Source organism: Budorcas taxicolor, chromosome 6 (genome assembly GCF_023091745.1).
Source record: "Budorcas taxicolor isolate Tak-1 chromosome 6, Takin1.1, whole genome shotgun sequence".
Classification (NCBI taxonomy): Eukaryota; Metazoa; Chordata; class Mammalia; order Artiodactyla; family Bovidae; genus Budorcas; species Budorcas taxicolor.
The window spans coordinates 16,845,600-16,866,101 of NC_068915.1; the positions used below are offsets into that span (position 1 = coordinate 16,845,600).

The 20,502-nt window shown below is 38.2% G+C and overlaps 1 protein-coding gene across 1 annotated transcript in view; it reads left to right on the forward strand.

The window, feature by feature from the left end:
- COL25A1 (collagen type XXV alpha 1 chain) overlaps nt 1-20,502 on the forward strand; it is a 504,028-nt gene that overhangs the window by 438,397 nt on the left and 45,129 nt on the right. Inside the window, exons 17-21 of the mRNA XM_052642063.1 lie at nt 10,066-10,128; nt 14,074-14,142; nt 15,116-15,160; nt 16,743-16,787; nt 17,757-17,834. Of these exons, the coding sequence (XP_052498023.1) occupies nt 10,066-10,128; nt 14,074-14,142; nt 15,116-15,160; nt 16,743-16,787; nt 17,757-17,834 (300 nt within the window). The remainder of the gene's footprint in view (nt 1-10,065; nt 10,129-14,073; nt 14,143-15,115; nt 15,161-16,742; nt 16,788-17,756; nt 17,835-20,502) is intronic.

Below are 20,502 nucleotides of genomic sequence, written 5' to 3' on the forward strand. Positions count from 1 at the left end.
ACCAGTTTATCTCATCATATTCAGGAAGTAAATTCAAGAAAAAAATGTAGCTGGTACAATAAAATGAATGCAGTAGGGAGACATAATACAGTAAAAATTACAACAAATCAGAAAAATCATTTAGGTGGCAAAGAAATTTTTACAGGGTTTTCCCTCAAAGCTCGATATTTTTGTTCTGGCTTCCACATTAGTGAAAATTTGACGTTCAGATCAAGAACTTGAGGATTGGGAGACAATAACTAACATTATATAAAATCATCCTTGACAGTAAATCATATAAGGGCTAACTTTTACAGGTGGCAGAAATGTTGCTTTGTCATTCTTAGGATTTAAGCAGTGCTCACTAACCTATGGAAACTTATCTTCTAAATCCACTGGAGATGAGGTTCCTTCCTCAGAAATACCAAGTCACATTTTAAAAATAAAAGGACAAAGTTCTTGGAAGTAACATGGGATATGTAATGAATTCCTAAAAGAAAAGGAAGAAATACTGATTGAAAGGATAACATTGTGTTATTGTTACTTATAATTATTTCCTGCTTGCGCAAAGTGTGTCTGAGCAGTTAAGTAGTTTAAGAATTCAATTAGGAAACGCACACAACCAGAAATCAGAGAGTTTTTCGCAGCCATAATGAAACCTCAAATAGATACAAGTGTGCTTTCATGATGCAATCCCATTAAGAAAAAGAGATCAGAAAGTTATGTTTTCAAAAAAAAAAAAGAGAAAGTTATGTTTTCTGAGTTTTAAATAAACTTGCTGTTGTATTTCATTTTCATCATAGCCACCAAAATGTTTAATTTGTACTCAAATGTGATCCTTCAGGGAAGTAACTATTTTGGGGACAGATTCCACTTTCTCATTCTTTTTTCCCCCCTCAATAGTTTTACAAATCAATCATTACCAAAACTGACTGCCTGGAGGTTCTTATTACAACAAATGTTCTTGCTGTTATCCTCAAAAGTGGGTATCATGCTGACTTGAATTCTAATTAGCCCTTAAGCTAGAAGAATACTGTATGGTTAATGCATTCAGTGTCAAGACAAATTAATCAAAATTATTGGTGATGTCTTTAGCACCCAGGCAAATCAGCACATATTTTCCAAACCCTGTTGTACTATTTTTTGGGCAATGAAAATTGGATGTGTTCGAGGTAATAAATATCATGGAAAGCATGACTTGGTTTAAGCTGGTATATTAGACAGGTTAAAAAAATAATATCTTTTATTCCTTAATTGATAATGACATAAAAATAAAACAAATAGTAATAAATGAAAAACCAGAGAATTTTCTATGGGCAAGAACTAATCAGTTAGGACTTTCTGGCCACCATTCCATTTAACAGATGATAGGTTCTAGGAGTTTATAGGGAAACAACTGCTGAACCATTTCTGTATGAATGAAGCTGTCTCTACATTCTTACCATGACTAGTAATTCCGTCTGGAGAAGGACACGGCAACCCACTCCAGTACTCTTGCCTGGAAAATCCCATGGACGGAGGAGCTTGGTGGGTTACAGTCCACGGGGTCGTTAAGAGTCAGACACAACTGTGCGACTTCGCTTTCACTTTTCACTTTCATGCATTGGAGCAGGAAATGGCAACCCACTCCAGTATTCTTGCCTGGAGAATCCCAGGGACAGAGGAGCTGGTGGGCTGCAGTCTATGGGGTCGCACAGAGTCAGACACGACTGAAGTGACTTAGCAGCAGCAGTAATTCCATCAACGTATTTTTTGACTCTTCTCACCTATATGAAGGACACCCTTTTTGTATTTGACCAAAAAGAGATATTAAATGAACTGTCCCAATAGCCATTTGAAGGGTGAAAGTACTTTCTTGTAGATGTATGTATGTACACATGCTGTGCTTAATCATCAGTCGTGTCTGACTCTTTACGACCCTTTGGACTGCAGCCCACAAGGCTCCTCTGTCCATGGGATTTTCCAGGCAAGAATACTGTAGTAGGTTGCCATGCCCTCCTCTAGGGCATCTTCCCAACCCAGAATAAAACCCATGTCTCCTGCGTCTCCTACATTGAAGGCAGATTCTTTACCCGCTGACCCTACTTTCTTGCCGTGTATTAAATGTGAGTTTGAAGAAAAATAAGTCAGGATTTTATTATGGAATTCCAGGACTTAATGACTTAATGGTAAATTGTTAGATTTCAGAAAGATCATGTTTTTAAGGGACTTCCTAGCTTTTTTTTTACCTTTTTGTAATAAAGCCAGATTTTGTTGCCTTATTAGTTGGTAACGATTTTTGTTTGCTTTGTTTGGGGGTTTTTTGTTTTATTTTTCAGGGCTTTTTGGCCAGAATACATGGAACTTAAGCTATCTCAATAGACTGTTTAAATTTTTTTAAAGTGATGGTGAATGAAAAGTGGCTTCAGTCAAAAATCTTGTCTTCGCAACATCTTTTATCTTGCAGAGTGAATAGATCCCACCTTCCCATGACTTAATTATCTTTTGGTTTACTTTATTTCTCTGTGTACATACTGCCAATTTATAGAAGAAAACAGGGAGAGGAACTCTAATATTGCCACTAATCAACAGGGGAAAGTTTTGTTTGGTACAAAGAGAAGATAATTTTTCAAATATAGCCCATATTAGTTACTATGACTTATGCTTATTGAGCTTTATATTACAAGATCAGTGCTGTGGCTACTGAAAGGTTTACCTACAGTTAGAAAGCTCAGTGTGAGATCCTTAGGCCCTCCAAATGTGGTCCTGTGTAAGTACACCTTTGATTTCAGCTATAGCTATTCTTTATAGATTTGATTCTGCGTCTTTAAGTACCCCCGCTGTTTAGAGTTCCCATTCAAATTAGCAACCTGGGTCAGATTTTCAGAGAGATCTGTTTGCTGCTACTGCTGCTCCCAGTTTATTTCTAGACCTACCAATTGCGCTTTATCCTAAATTAATAGCATTTATTCTGCCCAGCCCAAATCCCAGTTTACTTGCCAAAGCCACAGTCACCCCATTATTCACCTTTTCTACCAGCTCAACACAGGAGGATGTGTTACCATCTGGGTATTGAGACCTGGTTTTCAAACTCATTGGTGGTGAGCTAATTAATTGATGTTAAGGGGAAACAAAGGACAAAACTCATGAAACAACTAAAGATCAATATCTAAGATAGGACAGGAAAGTTAAACCATTTTTTTTAATCTGAAATTTGATGCTGCATTAATGCCATTTCCAATAGCATGTACAGAGCTGCGATTTCTGTTTCTCTGACAACCATTTGATCACTGACAGGCATGTGGTTTGGGTAGCAGAATTTGGTGGCCAGCCATTACTTGCGTTTTAGCAATTAAAAGGTTGAATTCTATTAAGGGTTCTGATAAATAGTGTTTTTCTTTTTTATATAAATTTCCAGGCTTTGGTTAAATCACAGCTCTGTATTTAAGAGTTAGCCATTACATTGTTTGCATTTTTCTGTTTGCCAAGAGGGTAGATCTCATTGGACATTGCCAGGACCAATGAAAACAAAAGAATAAGAAAAACAGTGGATTATCCTGGGTTTAGTCATTGTGATCATGGTAAAGGAATAGAACATTTTAGGATGCTTGTTCCTCTCCATTCTTCCCCTCTTCTCTTCCTCCATCTTTCTCCCCACGAGTTGGTTGCCTTCACTCTTTTGATTCACTTCCAGTGAGATCAACAACTCCAGTATGAATGGAACTCTGTTTTACTTTGTAATCTTATTCTCAATAATAACAAAAGTAAAAACCTAAAATGTTATCACACTTGAGATAATGAGTGAATAGGTAAAGAGATGAAGGAAAATTTAATATATATATAAATGAGATATATATGTGTGTGTGTGTATATATATATATGAGTAAACTAGATTAAAGTGGCTCTGAAGTAATTATGCTCTTAACTTATTCCTATACTATTCATTGATGTCCTGGTGTTCATAACAAACCAACATTTGATGCCTCTGACTTTCCCTCATTTTCTTAGATATTTTTCCGTTGTCATTTTTTTTAAGAAAGCACTAACACATCATAAACTGAAAAGATTAATATTGTTTCAGAAAAGGTCATATTTTATTGTTTTCGCTTGAATGGTAGAGCTATTTTACTGGCTGTTTCCCTGTATAAATCTACATTTCTCTGATAATAACAGCCAACGTCTGCCCTTTTCAAAGGATCACTGCCTCATGTTCTCATGTTATTCCAACAGTGGCCCACTGAAATTAAAATTGGGTTTTCTAGTTCAGGTAATTGCCTTGTAGAAAAGTAAAGGAAAAACACTCTGGATTTAATTGTTTCTTAATTAAAAGTATGATAGGAGCTTAATTCCATTATGGTGCCAGTTCCCTCCATTGCATCTCCCCCGCACTTTGTCTATTCAGGCAATCTGTGTGGATAGCTTCTAATTTAGCAATGTTCTATTTCCTGTTGATTATATGAGATTAGATATGTAAAAACAGCTCTGTGAATCATCATACAGTTCAATAGAAATAGTTACTTCTCCTGCATATTGTCCTGAAAAGTTATGAAAACTCATTTTTGTGTAGTCTGATTTACTTCAAAGATGATTTTGCAAGAGCATGTTGTGTTTGAGTCATATTTTAGCTGCTTTCCCCTACCTTCCTTTGACTCAGTCTCCTTCCTTTATCCTGGATAACTAGAATTATGGATAGAGTAGAATAACCAGTTGCTTATTTTTTTAATCACATCAAAGTATTTATAGAACCATAGATTGGCGTAACCTTTCTGCTAGACATTTTAGGAGATTCTGCTGCTGCTGCTAAGTCGCTTCAGTCGTGTCCGACTCTGTGCGACCCCATAGACGGCAGCCCACCAGGCTCCCCCGTCCCTGGGATTCTCCAGGCAAGAATGCTGGAGTGGGTTGCCATTTCCTTCTCCAATGCATGAAAGTGAAAAGTGAAAGTGAAGTCGCTCAGTCGTGCCTGACTCTTCGCGACCCCATGGACGGCAGCCTACCAGGCTTCTCCGTCCATAGGAGATTCTAGGACCTTTAAACTCTATATCAATCCTTGCAAAGAGGCAAGATATTTTTTAAGGATTACATTATTTAGGGAAATTTAACAGGTATGACCATTTTCTCCTTTTCTTTTCTTACAGGAAGAAAATTCATTCTTAGTAAACCTGTCATTTGTTTACCTTACGTGTGTGTGGCTTTTCAATCCTAAATGTTCTGGCAGATGGATATTGACTCATAAAATGATTACATAGTCACATGAGAAAATTTAGGGTTACTTCTTGAAAGGAGTTGAAGAAGTACTGAATATAACCCCATACAGGTTGTAAAGAATCAAGAAGTCAAAAAAAAAAGAGTGAAGAAGTCACTATGTATATTACTAACTAGCTGTTGAGATGTTGTAATACTACTACTAATATTAATACTACTACTAATAATAATAACAATGGTACCTGGCGTTTTTGAGCCTGTAAGATAAGAGCAACAATAACATTTATCATTCACTTACTTTGTTCTAGAGTTGGTGCTGATTGCTTTGCTCGCATTATCTAATAAGTCTTGACTAAGCCACCCCCAAATAACACCAGAATCTTACATTATTTGGCACCTCAGGATTCCAGCTTGCAAAGTCAGGCTTTGACTCAATTCTGTACGTTTGTACCAACAGTTCTCAAAGATTTAATTTCAAAACCCTTTTACACACCCAAAAATTAAGATTCAAAGAGTTTTTGTTTATACCTATTGATATATGTGTTAGAAATTAAAATAGAGAAATTTAAACTGGTCATTATATGTTAATTAAATAACATTTTATGAAATATAGCTGAGTTTTACAAAACAAACAAAAAATTAGCAGGAATAGTGACATTATCTTTTTTTTTTTTCAAATCTCTTCAACATCTGGCTTAATCAAAGGCAGCTTGATTCTCTTACCTGCTTCGGCTTTCATTCTGTTGCAATTTGTCTTGGTTGAAGCGCATGAAGGAAAACCAGCCTCATATAGATATGTAACTGGACAAAGGAAGATTATTTTAATAGCCTTTCTATAAAAGTGTGGATGTTCTTTTCTAAGACTACCCCAAACTCTACAAGTGGTAGTTTCAACTTAAAGGTTAGGTACAATGTGAAATCTGAAACCATGTCAATGAAACTTTCCTACTCTGTACAATAATAAGGGCAAGTGAATAGGCACTCTGAGACCTCTGGTATAAGTCTAGGAAAGTAAGAAGCAACCCAACCTGCTTAAGACCATGAGTAGACATATTTATGCCTTATTTACTTCAATAATTCTTTCAAGCCTGAGACAGGAAAGGGACCTATGATTATTTCCTCCCCATCCTGCCAAGACATAGACTAGATGGACACAATGTCTCTAAAGTAATTGAGAGCTCTGGAGTTAAATAACCATAAAACTGTGGTCCTAATGTTAAGTATGCTATTGTTTCCCTTGAGTAAATTGAAGGAAGAAATGAATGTTTTGAGATGGCGGATGCTTTCTTAGGGTGGCATGAAAAACTATAACTAATCATACTCAGTCTTTAATACTAGCCAGTATTAATAGTGCTAAAGTTGTTGAGAGTCCAGTCCTTTGCTAATTTCATATCTTGAAATAAAAATTTTTACCCTGAACATTCTGCTTGAAGGAAATTTCCATCCATTTTACTCAGGAGAACTTAAATAGATTCTGTTTTTAAGAAGGAAGAAAAAACACTTCAGCCACTGAGATCACAAAGCCTTATTTATTTGTGAATTATGAAATTGCATGCTTTGTCTTTTTATAAACTAAACACTTACCTGAATAAGAAAAACATTTTTGCAGCATTTACTCTTTTTTCTTCTCTTTTATTAGTATGCTTTAATGGTGCTTCCATTTGCTTTGCTAGCAGTGAAATCTTTATTTCCACCTGAAGATATATGAATCTTGTTTACCTTTAAACTTTCCACCTGTTAACTTGCATTATATTTTCATGACAGAAAGTGGTTACTAATAATATACATTGACTTTAATACAGCCTTTTTTCTTGAGGGTGGAAAGGGAAAATTTTTGTGCTTGTATATATCATTTTATTGAGAGAAATATCTTACATGTAAATAAATGTTTCTTAGCTTTTTTTTGCTGTTGTTTCAAATAAGTTAAACTTTTTTTTACAAGAAGTAGAATGGTCGTCATTGATTTTTCTGAATATAGTTGATTTTCATTTTAGGCCATTACGAGATCCATCCAAGGTTATTTGTTCAGCTTTTCCTCTCCACTATGTGTAAGGGTATGGAGACAGAATAGAGCTATAGAAATTTCACAAACAATAAACCTAGAGCATTAGTTCCCCTACATTTTTTTTTCTTAAACCAGTACCATGAGCATCAGAGCTAGAAATAAATCCATTTGAGTTATTCATCAATGTGATACATTTTGTAGTACTGATATCCTTTTGTTCCCTACCCAATACCAAGGTTTTATATGGCATATATTTTTTAAAAACTCAATATTTCAAAAATATTTGATGGCATTCTAATACTTCATATAAAACATCCTCTGCATCTTTCTGCTCAGTGCTAAAAAAACAAATGTTGAAATATAGCTACTTTAAAAGAAAATCAAATTTAGCGAACAACATTAGCAGAAATAATCCAATGGGTAAAAACAAATAAGCAAACAAATCCCAGGAAAGATGGGAACAGAGTCTTTATGTTTTTGTTTTGTTTTGCTTCAAAACATCGTTACAGATTTCAAGAAGTTAAAATTTTACATTTGAGCTCATGTTGTTAAGAAGAAAATAAAACTTTACAGTTTATATGTGAACACTGGTCTTGAGTGTTCACTGGTGCCAAATATATGGTGTTTTTCCAACACTGGTTCTCCAACTCTGATTCTCTGACACCAACTCATGTCCTATTGTGACACTCACTGCTCAGAGTTAGCATCAGATTCCACAGGTTTAAGGGTTCTGTCCTACAAGACAGCCCTCACTTCAGACCCCAGTCCAAGCACCGCCCCCTCCTTACCTGCACTCCCATCTGACTTGGTCACAAATTCCAGGGTACTCACACCAGCCACTCCCACCCCTATCCAAGCTCAATAATCTGCTACAATGACGTACAGAACTCAGGAAAATGCACACTTACCATTACAGGGTAGTGCAAAAGGGGCGAGTGATCAGCCACGTGAAGAGACACAGAGGGTGACGTCAGAAGCGCCCTGAGCGCAGGCGCCTGTGTCCCTGTGGAGTTGGGGCATGCCGTCCTGCTAGCACATGGAGATGTTCATCGGCTCAGAGGCTCTCCAGCCCCCATTGCCTGGGCCATCTTACGGAGGCTGTGTTATGCTGGCATGATTGATTAAAGCCTTGCCCACTGCTGAGTTAACTCAGTCGCCAGCCCTCTCCCCTCTCTGGAGATGGTAAGAGGAGGGGAAAAGTTGAGAGTTCCAACCTTCTTATCACAGCCGGATCCTGAAGCTCTCTAGGGGCCCATCACAGTCACCCCGTTAGCAACAGGTATTTTTTAAAGGAGCTTGTTGTGAGTAACAAAAGACGCTCCTATTTACTCTTCAGTCCAGTTCAGTCACTCAGTTGTGTCTGACTCTTTTCGACCCCATGGACTGCTGCATGCCAGGCTTCCCTGTCCATCACCATCTCCTGAAGCTTGCTCAAACTCGTGTCTATCAGGTTGGTGATGTCATCCAACCGTCTCATCCTCTGTCTGCCTTCTCCTCCTGCCCTCAATCTTTCCCAGCATCAGGGTCTTTTCCAGTGAGTCAGTTCTTCACATCAGGTGGCCAAAGTATTGGAGCTTCAGCTTCAGCATCAGTTCTTCCAATAAATATTCAGGACTGATTTCCTTTAGGATTGACTGATTTGCTCTCCCTGCAGTCCAAGGGACTATTACTCTTACTAATCAGGAAATTCCAAAGATTTTAGAAACTAGGAACAAGACCAAATATATTTTTCTGTGATACCACAACTGGGTTTCCTCCAGGTAATAGAGAAGAGATTTTGGAGGTGTGGCAAGGAGAGATTTTTTTTGCTTTTTATGCTGAACGTTCTTGAACCTCTTCCCTAGCCACACCCACTAAATCAGTCATGCATTGCTGCCTGCCATATAAGCATCCCAAACTGCAGTGACTTAAAACTACAGTCAACTCACATTTTGGGAGGAATGAGCATCTGAGTGCAGCTCAACTCGGTGCCTCTAGCTCACTGTCTCCCAGGAGGATGAGATTCAGCTGTCAGCCAGGGCTGTGATCTCATCTGAAGACTCTAATGGGATGGAGCACCTGCTCCCAAGTTGACACATATATGGCCATTGGCTGACCTTGGTCCTCACCTTGGGGACCTGTCCATAGGGCTACTCACAGCATGGCAGCTTGTTTTCTCCAAAGTAAATTGACTCAAGTGAGAGAGGACAAGAAAGAGCCCTCAAGATGGAAGCTACAGTCTTTTAATAACTTAGTCTCAGAAATGATATCCTATTACTTCTTTCATATTCTGCTCATTAGATATGAGTCAGTAAATCTTGTGCACACTCAAGCAGAGGGGTTTTGCAAGGGAATTGAATACCAGCAAGTGGTATCATTGAGGCCCATCTTAGAGGCTGCCTACCACATCCACCCCAACATAATGGACCTGATGAGGCAAATGATAAGAAGCATGAGACAATAGATGAGAAAGAAAGTTGTAAAGACATTTATCTGGTTTCTTTGTCACTTTTACTTTTCAGAGCTTCTCCAAAGTTTTGCTCAAAGTGTTGTCGCTGATCAAAACCAATTCTACCAATTCTAATTAATTTTATAGTTAGTATAGGAATCTCAGCAAAAGCTGTATACAATCAAAGAAGTAAAATCCCGGTGAAGCGAAAGTCACTCAGTCTTGTCCAACTCTTTGCGACCCCATGGACAATGCAGTGCATGAAATTTTCCAGGCCAGAATAGTGGAGTGGGTAGCCATTCCTTTCTCCAGGGGATCTTCCCAACCCAGGGACAGAACCCAGGGATCGAACCCAGGTCTCCCACATTGCGGACGGATTCTTTATCAGCTGAGCCACTGGGGACAGACAGTAGTTCACATATTGACTGTCAAACATGTGGTGATCTCCTCTGTCCATTTTTTTGTTAAGGGAGAACCAGGTTTCATTGGTCCTCAAGGAGAACCAGGCTTACCAGGATTACCAGGAACAAAGGTAAGTAGAGTGTTTACCCCTTCCTTTCTGAAAAATTTCTGTGACATATTTTTAGTCCATTTTGTTACTCAGGTGACCAGATAGTTTTGCCTAATAGGGAACTAAACAGCTTAGCACCCATTCCCAACACTTCTAGTAGGAATAGCATATTCTTATAATTAGAGTAATAGGAAGTTAATTCCAGAAAGCCTTGGGCAGGGCAACAGGATGGTGGAACACGTTCGTTGTTCCAGTTGTCCCCCAGTTGCGCCTAAATTGATGTGATGCTGTTAGTGTTCTGGCCATATGGAAAAGTGAGGCAGTTCTGAGAAGAGGTAGAACTCATTAACTCCAGCTCCTTGTTACCCATTTTAAGACAGACTTGTAAATCAAACATGATTACTATTCCCCCATCACTCCCTAGATTTCAAAGGCAAGTACTCATGTCATATAGATTCCTAGTGCCTCATCCTGAAAGGATCCATCCTGAAAAACGTCTGCAGAAAAATCCTGTAATGAAAACCATCTCGTGATCTTCCACTTGGCAACCCGAGAGAGGGCCCTGAAAGCAAAATCTATGTGCCGCCATATAAAAAATTATGTTGCTGTGGATACAGTCAGAGCCATGGTTCCCTTTTTATCTACCCGGAAAGACATAAAAAGGTACCGTTCCGAGGATGGAACTTGATTCATGACAGACTCATGAATCAAAGAAAGAGCAAAATTAGATCACACTGCATTCTTTTATTTTTAAACCATAGCAGTCTTTGCCTCAATGTGTATTGCACTCACCAGAAATAAGCCAGGATGATTTCCAAGAGCTCGAGAAATATGTTCCTGGTCTGTTCTGACAGAGGAGTCCTCGTTTCCGCTGGTCAAGAGAAAATAACTCTAATCCTAGTAAATGGAAACTACGCGTGGCCTAAAGGGGGAACTTAAGCTCGGTCAAATTTACACAAAATTGCTCTTTTCTCAGCAAGTTCTTTTTCACGTAATGAGCTGACAAGCTTATTAACAAAATTTGAGGAATGCCTGCTTTAGCCTGAACAGGTTTACACACAAAATGCACTTTCTAGAATCAAAAGAGCTAGATCAAGAGGATAATGGGCATCGTGTGTCCACGTCAGAACTGTTGTACGGTCAGAGTCAGGCAGAGAAAGAGGTGGCTTTGTGGATGAGTGCAAAGAAGCGGGAAACCTGCTCAGTGCCAGAGAGGACCGGGCATGAATGTGATTTCTAAGTGTTTGTGGCATTTTGTTTGCGAAACAAGGGAAAAGAGAAGAAACACAGACAGACCCCTGGAGAGTAGAGTTCATCCCTAAATATCTTTCCTTTTGTTATTTATTTTAAACTGTTTCATAGTCAAGAAATTCCAGAGGCAGAGCTATAAAATCAACATTAATTACTGTTCATGAAGAACCTGGGCTGATTTTACAGATTCCATACTTCTAAACAAATATTAGTTTGCACTCCCAATAAAAGTAAAGACTGTACTGTAACTGCTTTGTAGTTCCACAAGAAAGGATGCGAATAAGAAATTCATTTAAGAATATTTTGAAGTTAATATTTGGCTAAATTGCCTAACATGAAATTGGTATCATAATGGAAAAATCATGATTATTTAAAAATCTCTTTCAGCCACATACTAGTCTTTTTCCACTTGTGTAGACAGTCTGGATTTGTACCAATAAATTCATATTAAAAAAAATTAGCACTGCATATTTTATCCCCAACACAATGAAGAGAGAGCATTGTGAAGAAGATGTATAATGGTATCTAAAAACCTCTTTTATGTGTTGCTGTATTCTCAGCATCTGTATCAGTGCCTGCAAGAAATCCACGTCCGTCTAAAGAAATAGGACTTTATCATGGATAATTTAGAAAACCTTGAATAATATTGTTTATTCATTAATTCAACACATTTTTTGCCAGACATTTTTCTACTATTTAGAATGGAGATTAAATGCAACAAAAATAGTTTCTATTGAAGCTTACACTGCAATATGTGTGAGAAAGGGATGGAAGGAAAGAAAAAAAATATAATTCCAGAGAATAATAAGCAATTAATTAGGTGCATGATGTTAATAAGTGATTCTTAGGTAAACATATATAGACTTCACACCTATGATATATATACTATAGAGAAATGATTTTCTAAGATTTTTGCTTTTCCCTAAAATAAGATTATAGTTACCATTTTAGAATTCATCTGTAAAATATTAAGCAAATAACCAAACATTTATATATGTAAATTCCATATACCAGTAGAAGCAGTTCAGTTTCTAATCCCTGGAAAATCCCTTCTGGAGCATCTTTTCCATCTCCTGCCTCCAGTCAAGTTCAGCCTCTCCATTCCCCTACTCCCTTTTGATTCATACTGAGAAATTTACTGAGTCTTCCATAATCCTGGCCCTAATCTATCCCACCTTCCCTGCAAAACCACAAAGTCCTCCCAAAGTGGACATGATACAGATAAAGATCTTGGGATTCAAAGCTCTCCATCACCCATAACAAATCCAACCCCACTTTCTTTTCCTTTCCAAGATGAATCCATCCTTTATGGAGGAAAGTGCCTCCTTCATCTGTAAACATGCCATCACCAGAAGTCAAAACTTGTTTGATTATTGAAATTCTACCCATCACACAGGAAGCTGAACACTCTCAATTCTGTGTTCAGGGAAAAACAGAACCGTCTTCCTAGAGGGTGATTTGGCAAGATTTTAAAATGTTTTTATTTTTGACACAGACATTTCCCCACTAGGAATTTATTCTGAGAAAATGACCAGAGATCTGCAGAATATTTACATACCAAAACATCTATGCAAAAATTGAAGATTGAGTACAATCCATTCTAAATTACAGCTCTCCCACGTTAAAGGCTTTGGGAAAATTACTTAGCCTTTCTGAGCTTCAGTTTCTTCATCTGTAGACTATGGATACAGGCACCTTTCTCGTTTGTCTTGAGAACTCAATAGGATAATGCATGTAAAGTGTTGTGTGCACTTATCAAAAGCACAATCATAAGCAATAATAATTGTAAAATACACCCTACCCATCCTTCAGGACTTGACCCAGGTCTCAGCAAAAAGAAGTCAGTCCAGACGGTTGAAAACCCTGTGGCGTTTCTTCTTCTCTCACATTAGACTTTACATTATTCCTTAATGCTAAGCTATTTTGTTCATGTGGATCTTCTCTTACTAGAGCACTGGCCCCCTGAGGGCAGTGGCCACAATCATCATTCCCAGATCTATAAATATAGCAAAAACTGTAATACCTACATGTCTTGTACTGTGACGAGGACTTTTTAAGTTATGAAACCAGTACTATAATTTTCTCCATTTTATAGAGGAAACTGAGGTTTTTAGAACTTAACTAATTTTCCCCAAAACACAGACCTGGTAAGTAACAGGACCAGGATTAAAGTAGAGAATGTCAAATTACGAAACCTGGTGCTTAGTCATTTGCCATGCTTCTTCCTAGTAGATCTTAAAAAGTCACTGCGGAGTAAAGACTACGTTAGTGCCTGTAGTGAGGCTTAATGATGGCCCTTATCAATTCGCTTTAAAGATCTTTCTATTTACCAACTTAGGTGTCTGACAGGCATTTACCAAACCATTTCCTCGTCTATAAAAATGGGGATGAAAATGCAAACACTGTATAGTTGTTTTGATTATTAAATGAGATAATCCATGTTGAGGTTAATACAATGCTGAGTATGCAGTAAATAAATAGTCGTTTTCTACTTTCTTTGATTTTATTCACTTCACTCATTAATCTACAGGGACTGGTTAGGGGGAAGCGTGCTGCGTTCATGGGGTCACAAAAAGTCGGACACGACTGAGCGACTGAACTGAACTGAACTGAACTTCTACTTTTTTTGATTTTATTCACTTCACTCATTAATCTACAGGGACCGGTTAGGAGGGAAGATGGGTCACCATTCACTTATTTTGTGATTTGTGACAGGGCGAACGTGGGGAGGCAGGGCCTCCTGGACGAGGGGAACGAGGGGAGCCCGGAGCCCCGGGACCAAAGGTCAGTTATTCTCACACTGGAAAACAACATTCTCAGTTTGGAAATGTATACCACTTACTTTTAGAACATGCAACTAAAATAAAATTATTCAAGGGGTATTAAAACAGCCCCAAATCACAAATAATTCATTGAAATGCATACCAGTTTGTTATTTTCTAAAAGGGGTTTTACAATTCAACTTTTCCAGTTTACTCCATTCTATTCAGTCAACAAATTTAATAACACATCCAAATGTCAATGGGGAGGGACTGTCACATTAACACACTACCACTCAAGGCATATTAACACCTACTGAGTCCAGTGATTAGTACTCTGCACATTCACTGCAGAGGGCACAGGTTCAACCTCTAGTCAGGGAACTAAGATCCCACAAGCTGAGCAGCATAGCCAAAAACAAAAAAATCCCTGCATTTAAAAATATATATATGAAACAAAAATAAACAAGCAAGCAAAAACCTACTGAGGAAAATGTGGATCCAGACCGTTAGTTTCTATGGTAACTTGATGGTGTGTAACACCTTGAAAATATGAGAACTAAGGATTTATTTGACTGTTCCCTCTATTCCTCTAAACTTCCTACAAGCTGATATGGTAACACTTTATTTTAATAATCCATCCTAGAGACATGGGAAATGACTTCCTCTTTGATGAAAAGGAAATTTATAAGCAAACACTTTTGAGACTACTGAGAATTATCTACAGCACTCTTCCCATCCGCCAATGGGCGGTCAGTCTTTAGAATTATTATGACATGAAGGTTGGTGGAGAGACCAGGGAGTGAACTAATGATGTGGCGATAATGCTTATGTTCAGTGTTGTAACAGTTCACATTTTATAGAGCCGTATATCAAAGCAGTTAAAATGAAGTGTTTCCATTTTTCTCCATTATTCCGAGTCACTGCTAATTTCTTTTCTCTATTGTTATCTCCCTCTATTATTCTCTCTTTTCCATCTTTATATTCTTCTATAATAGGGGAAGCAAGGTGAATCAGGAACTAGAGGCCCAAAAGGGTCAAAGGTCAGTACCCGGGTAACCGTTTTAACATAACATGAGGCCATCAAGAGCTGTGCTTCTTGCCTTTCCCACAGGAAAGTCACGTTTTGGATTAGACTCTTTCACATACTGGTATTGCAGTAATTTCACCCTTATGATGATATCTTGGTTTGTTTCATCTTGTTTTTGTGTTCTTGTGCTTCAGACCATTCTTTAAGAGAAAATGTACTTCCTGTTTCATAAATATAGCTTATTTGGGAAAAATTAAGTACTTTACTTAGTTTACATTATGTGCAACATAATATTATTTTTTATTTCCTGGCTGTCTTTGTGATAAATGTTCAACTATAGTTTGCTTTTAAGTCAGTTGACTCCCTCCATTGCATTAAAGTTTCACCACCAATGGAAATTCTCTCCTTTATCATGTTCTTATAGAACCTGCTATAATCTGTATACTATTAGCAGAATCATGTTATTTGAGATTCTGTTAATGAATAGCATGGGAAATGGGGAAAACAGAAAACAGATATTAGTAATTCTCCATTCAAGCAAATTTAATTATTATGGTCCCTGTTACTAGCATATTGTGGATAGGAAAAATCATAATCCTTTTTACTGCTTATCTTCACTGGTCCTTATCCAGTTTATAAGGATATGTAGAAAGATACAGAAAAATGCTTTGAATTCTGTTTAGGAAAAGGGCTCTATAAATTTTAGGCTATTTGAAAGAACTGTCAGTTCTACACAGGTTCAAATCTCTCCTCCAAATTTTCTGTTGAGATTTCTGAGACTTTCTGAAGTATTCTTACTGATATATTTTGGAGTTTGAGGCTTAGGTGATTCCTAACGTCTGTTCAGGGAGGGGGCGGGGGTGAGGTGGCAATAACACTATAAATGGATATTTAAAGACTTTTTTTATTACCCTGGAAAAAAGAGAGAGAGCCAGGTTTGCCCAGCTCTTGACCTTCAACCTGGCCACCCTGGTCTAACAGGGTGCTGTCCTCTTCAGCACTTCCTAAGTAGAAAAGTTTTCCTTAGATCCTTATCATCAGAGGGAAACCCAGCTGGGGACCTTTCCCTCCTAAGTCTCCCAACACTGAGCTCCCCATTGATCTCTCTTCCTTCCTTGTCCTGATTATCTACACTTTTTTTTCTTAGAGAACAGACAGCCCATTAATTGGTTGGCTCTTTCCTCCCTTGCACCAAATCTCTTCATATAAAGGCAAGAACATGGCTCAATCTGAGAGATAAAAGCTTAACTTTGGGTGTCATAGAAGCCACTTGCTTTGCCTTTTAAGATCCCTAGTAAACAAGTTACTGTATGTATTGTCGTTTCGAAATACTCTGTCATCTGAAGGGGGATATTTAACTCACTTCAAGGGGCATCTTAAAGAAGCGTTTGCCATGTCAGGGGTTATTGTATTTCAAGTTGCTATTTTACATTTCAAAAGTTCATATTAAAGGTGCCACTGAATGATAGTAAATACTTGGATTTAAATCCTTGGATTAAATACTTGGATATCAAATCCTTGGATTTGAGATATTTGGGGACTGTTGGCCTCACTACTAACTAACTAGGTTCTTTTCCTCTTTTCACCGGGGAAAGGGCGATCGTGGAGACAAGGGGGACTCTGGAACCCTGGGACCAAGGGTGAGTGTGTCTCGTCTACAGCTTTGGCCTCCAACAAGCCTAGATTTGAAGAATGTGTCTATGTGGCTTTTCTCGAGGCACTTGGATCAATCATACCCAATAATAGCACGGAAGGTAGACCACCGCGATTATTCCTGCTACCGCTCCCTTTCTTCCTATTTTTTAGTGTAGTCACTGGGAGCACAGAGTCTGTAAATTTGGACACATTAAGCTCCACAAGAAGAAGTGAAGAACTCTGTCTGCTTTCCCTCTGCTAAATGAGCAGTCACAAACCCACAGCCGTCTAACAGTAGAACTTTCCACTTTGCAATTAACTCAGTTATAAAGAAATAGTCCAAATAGGCCAAATTTTCAGAACCTTTTTAAAACACAGAGAATTAGGACATACCTAATGGAAATTCAGTGGCAGAGCTACTGAATAGGGTAGACATCTTAAAAATATTCATCCCCTCCATATATATGTATATATTCAAATATATATATATGCATATATATTTATCCCCTGTTTGATTCAGTTTTAATGGAGTTCTATTCCTGTTGGAAAACCAAGCATTTCCTATAGTATAATGTTCTATCTTCTTAAAGAATGAGGAAGCAGTCTTTGTGGTGTGGATGAGAAGAAAGATGTCAGGGATTGCTTTAATAAATATAAATAAAGCCAGCAAGATTTTGTCAGTCAAATCAGATTAGCCTACATATAATAATTTTCAGGGAGCAGTTTTTGATAGTGAATCTTTTTTCTTTTTTATCTGACTTAATATCCTTAACATACCACAGGCAGGAAGTTGGAAGCAGTTTGCCTGCTTTGAAATAAGGACAAACTCTGAACATGGTTTTTTTATTTTAACATGTATTTGGGCCTCAATCGAGAATTGATGATCATAGAGAGAGTGCGTGTTGCTATTTCTGTTTCTGCCATAGTCCCTTCTCCATCCTAGCCTGATGTTCTCTTGGTTTATTTTTTCACAGGGTCCACCTGGTCAAAAGGGAGATCCAGGAGCCACCGAGATCATAGACTACAATGGCAACCTCCACGAAGCCTTGCAGGCAAGTGACTGCTCCCATCCTGACACAGACAGAGACACTGCTGAGACCTGGAGTGTGTGCAGATATCACCTTCCACCTGCCTCAGCTCTCAGAGGGCTCTACCTCTCAAAGCACACCTTCTCCCTCATCTCTTGAACCCAGCTTCTTCTCCCTGGCCCAGTGTATCCTCTTTATTTCCTAGTGTTTTTCAATCCTTCCTTTTATTTTCCTTCTGCCTCCAGATATATTTAGCTTTATCTGGTTTCACGTATATTGGTTTTGCCAATCTTCGTCTTCTTTCTTGAAAAGTAAACTTAGCAAAACCATTAAGAGCCCTGTGGCTCTGGAGTTGGAGCTGCCTGGGTTCAGATCTCTTGCTTACTAAGTGTATGAGCTAGAGCAAGTTATTGAGTTCTCTGTGAAATGAGGACAATAATAGCATCTGCCTCAAAACATAAATAGTGTTGTTGTGAGAAGTACATGGCTAAATACTTGGAAACGTGCCTGGCACACGAGTCCTCTATAGTTGCTTCTTAATACTGCTACTGTTCAGTTCTTTTTCTTTCATCAAGTAAAAACACATAGAGGGTAGTCAAGAGGATTACTCTTCTGATTTTCCTAAATTATGACTGTTCTGATGATCCCAGTCTGTTCAGAACCCTCAGTGACCCCCTTGCCTACTGTATCAAGTCTAAGCATCTCCATCTGATGTTTAAGACCCTATAACCATGTCTTTTCTATATGGAATTTTTTATTTCTCCACAACATAGTTACCATATCTATAAAAATCACTCCTTTTTTTCCCTGGTTCATCTTTTTCCTTTCATTCATCTCTAAATCCTCTTCAATAGTTCACTGCTGCCACCCAGACGAGTTCCTCCTCTGAATCCTTTTAAATATTAGCAGTCAGGACCCAGTAGTTTAACATTTAATTATTCTTCCAAATCCCCTGATTTGCTTTAGTCTTTCCTCTTACCAAATTGTAAATTACTTGTTGACAGAAAACTTATTGTATGATTATTTTTACTCCCACAATGTGTCCAACCCAGGTCTGAGAATGTAAATATTAAATAAAGTTATTGGTTGAATTAGTGATTACACTTAGTTCATAGGCACAATCCATTTCTCTACTCAAAAGTCAAATTAGTTGTTTTAAATATTTTTCCATTTTGAACTTGCTTGAATTTTTTCCCGTCTATATGATTTCACTGCTGCTGCTGCTGCTAAGTCACTCCAGTCGTGTCCGACTCTGTGCGACCCCATAGACGGCAGCCCACTAGGCTCCTCTGTCCCTGGGATTCTCCAGGCAAGAACACTGGAGTGGGTTGCCATTTCCTTCTCTAATGCAGGAAAGTGAAAAGTGAAGGTGAAGTCGCTCAGTCGTGCCTGATTTCACTAGCATGACCGAATTCTGGTAGATCTACTACGCTGCTATGGATCCTTTCTTACAACTGTCATTTTTAACTAATAAAGCATTTATTACATAGTTTTTACAGAGTCTATCTTCAGCTTAGCCTATTTTTCATTCTTTTTCTTCTTCTGGTAAAGCACAAAGAAAAGCATGCTCACTGCTTGGAGAAACATCCCTTGGGCGGTGTGTTCAGTCAGCAGCCTGCATGAGTGTTCCTCAGCACAAGTGGGTTAGACTCAAGCAGTAGACTCTGGGCTCCTGTCAAATTCCAGAACATGCCTTCTAAAGGGCCCCCTGTTCCCCAGAAGTTGCTGTCTGCATGTATAAAGAAAGAAAAGAACAGGAAGTTTTGGTTACCTACCATGTTGTCAGAGTTCTTACTTAGAAAATGTAGGGACACGTTTTCAACTTCCTGAATATTGTCAATTTCCCTTGAACTGCTTCCAGTGGTACCGTGATTCTTTTAACTACCTTTAAGAGGTATACATTCTCTTATCTTCCAAGATATGCTCCAATATTTTTGGCCATGGCCATTTTATGGAAAAATTGTGGAAGAGTTTTAAAGCCTTTACATGAACAAAGCTTGGCATGAAGCAAACTACCCTTAGTCTAAAACCAAAATCTGCTTTGATTTCCCCTCTGTTATTAACTAGGTGTGTCCCTTTGGGGAAATCACAAAATGTCTATATTTCATTGATCTGATCTGTAAAATGAGAATGTTTCTAAATGGATGTTTTCTAAGATCCATAAAATCTAATATTATGCTTAGAGTTTTTTTTTTTAATGAGCCGAATATTCTTTGTTGATGAGCCTGAATACACTGTACTTAAAAAAAAAAAAATCTAACACCTACATCTTGATATGAAAGAAGAGATGTGCACTCACTTTCTTTTTTCACCTTCAGTTCTATATGACTGTAAACCAGTCACTATCCATCACAACCAACTAGTTCATGTTTATATCTCAATCTTCAGTCAGTCAGTTCAGTCTCTCAGTCATGTCCGACTGTTTGTGACCCCATGGACTGCAGCACACCAGGCTTTCCTGTCCATCACCAATTCTTGGAGCTTTCTCAAACTTATCGTCCTCAAGTTGGTGATGCCTTCCAACCCTCTCATCCTCTGTCGCCCCATTCTCCTCTTGCTTCCAATCTTTCCCAGCATCAGGGTCTTTTCCAGTGAGTCAGTTCTTCACATCAAGTGGCAAAGTATTGGAGCTTCAGCTTCAGCATCAGTCCTTCTAATGAATTTTCAGGACTGATTTCATTTAGTTTTAACT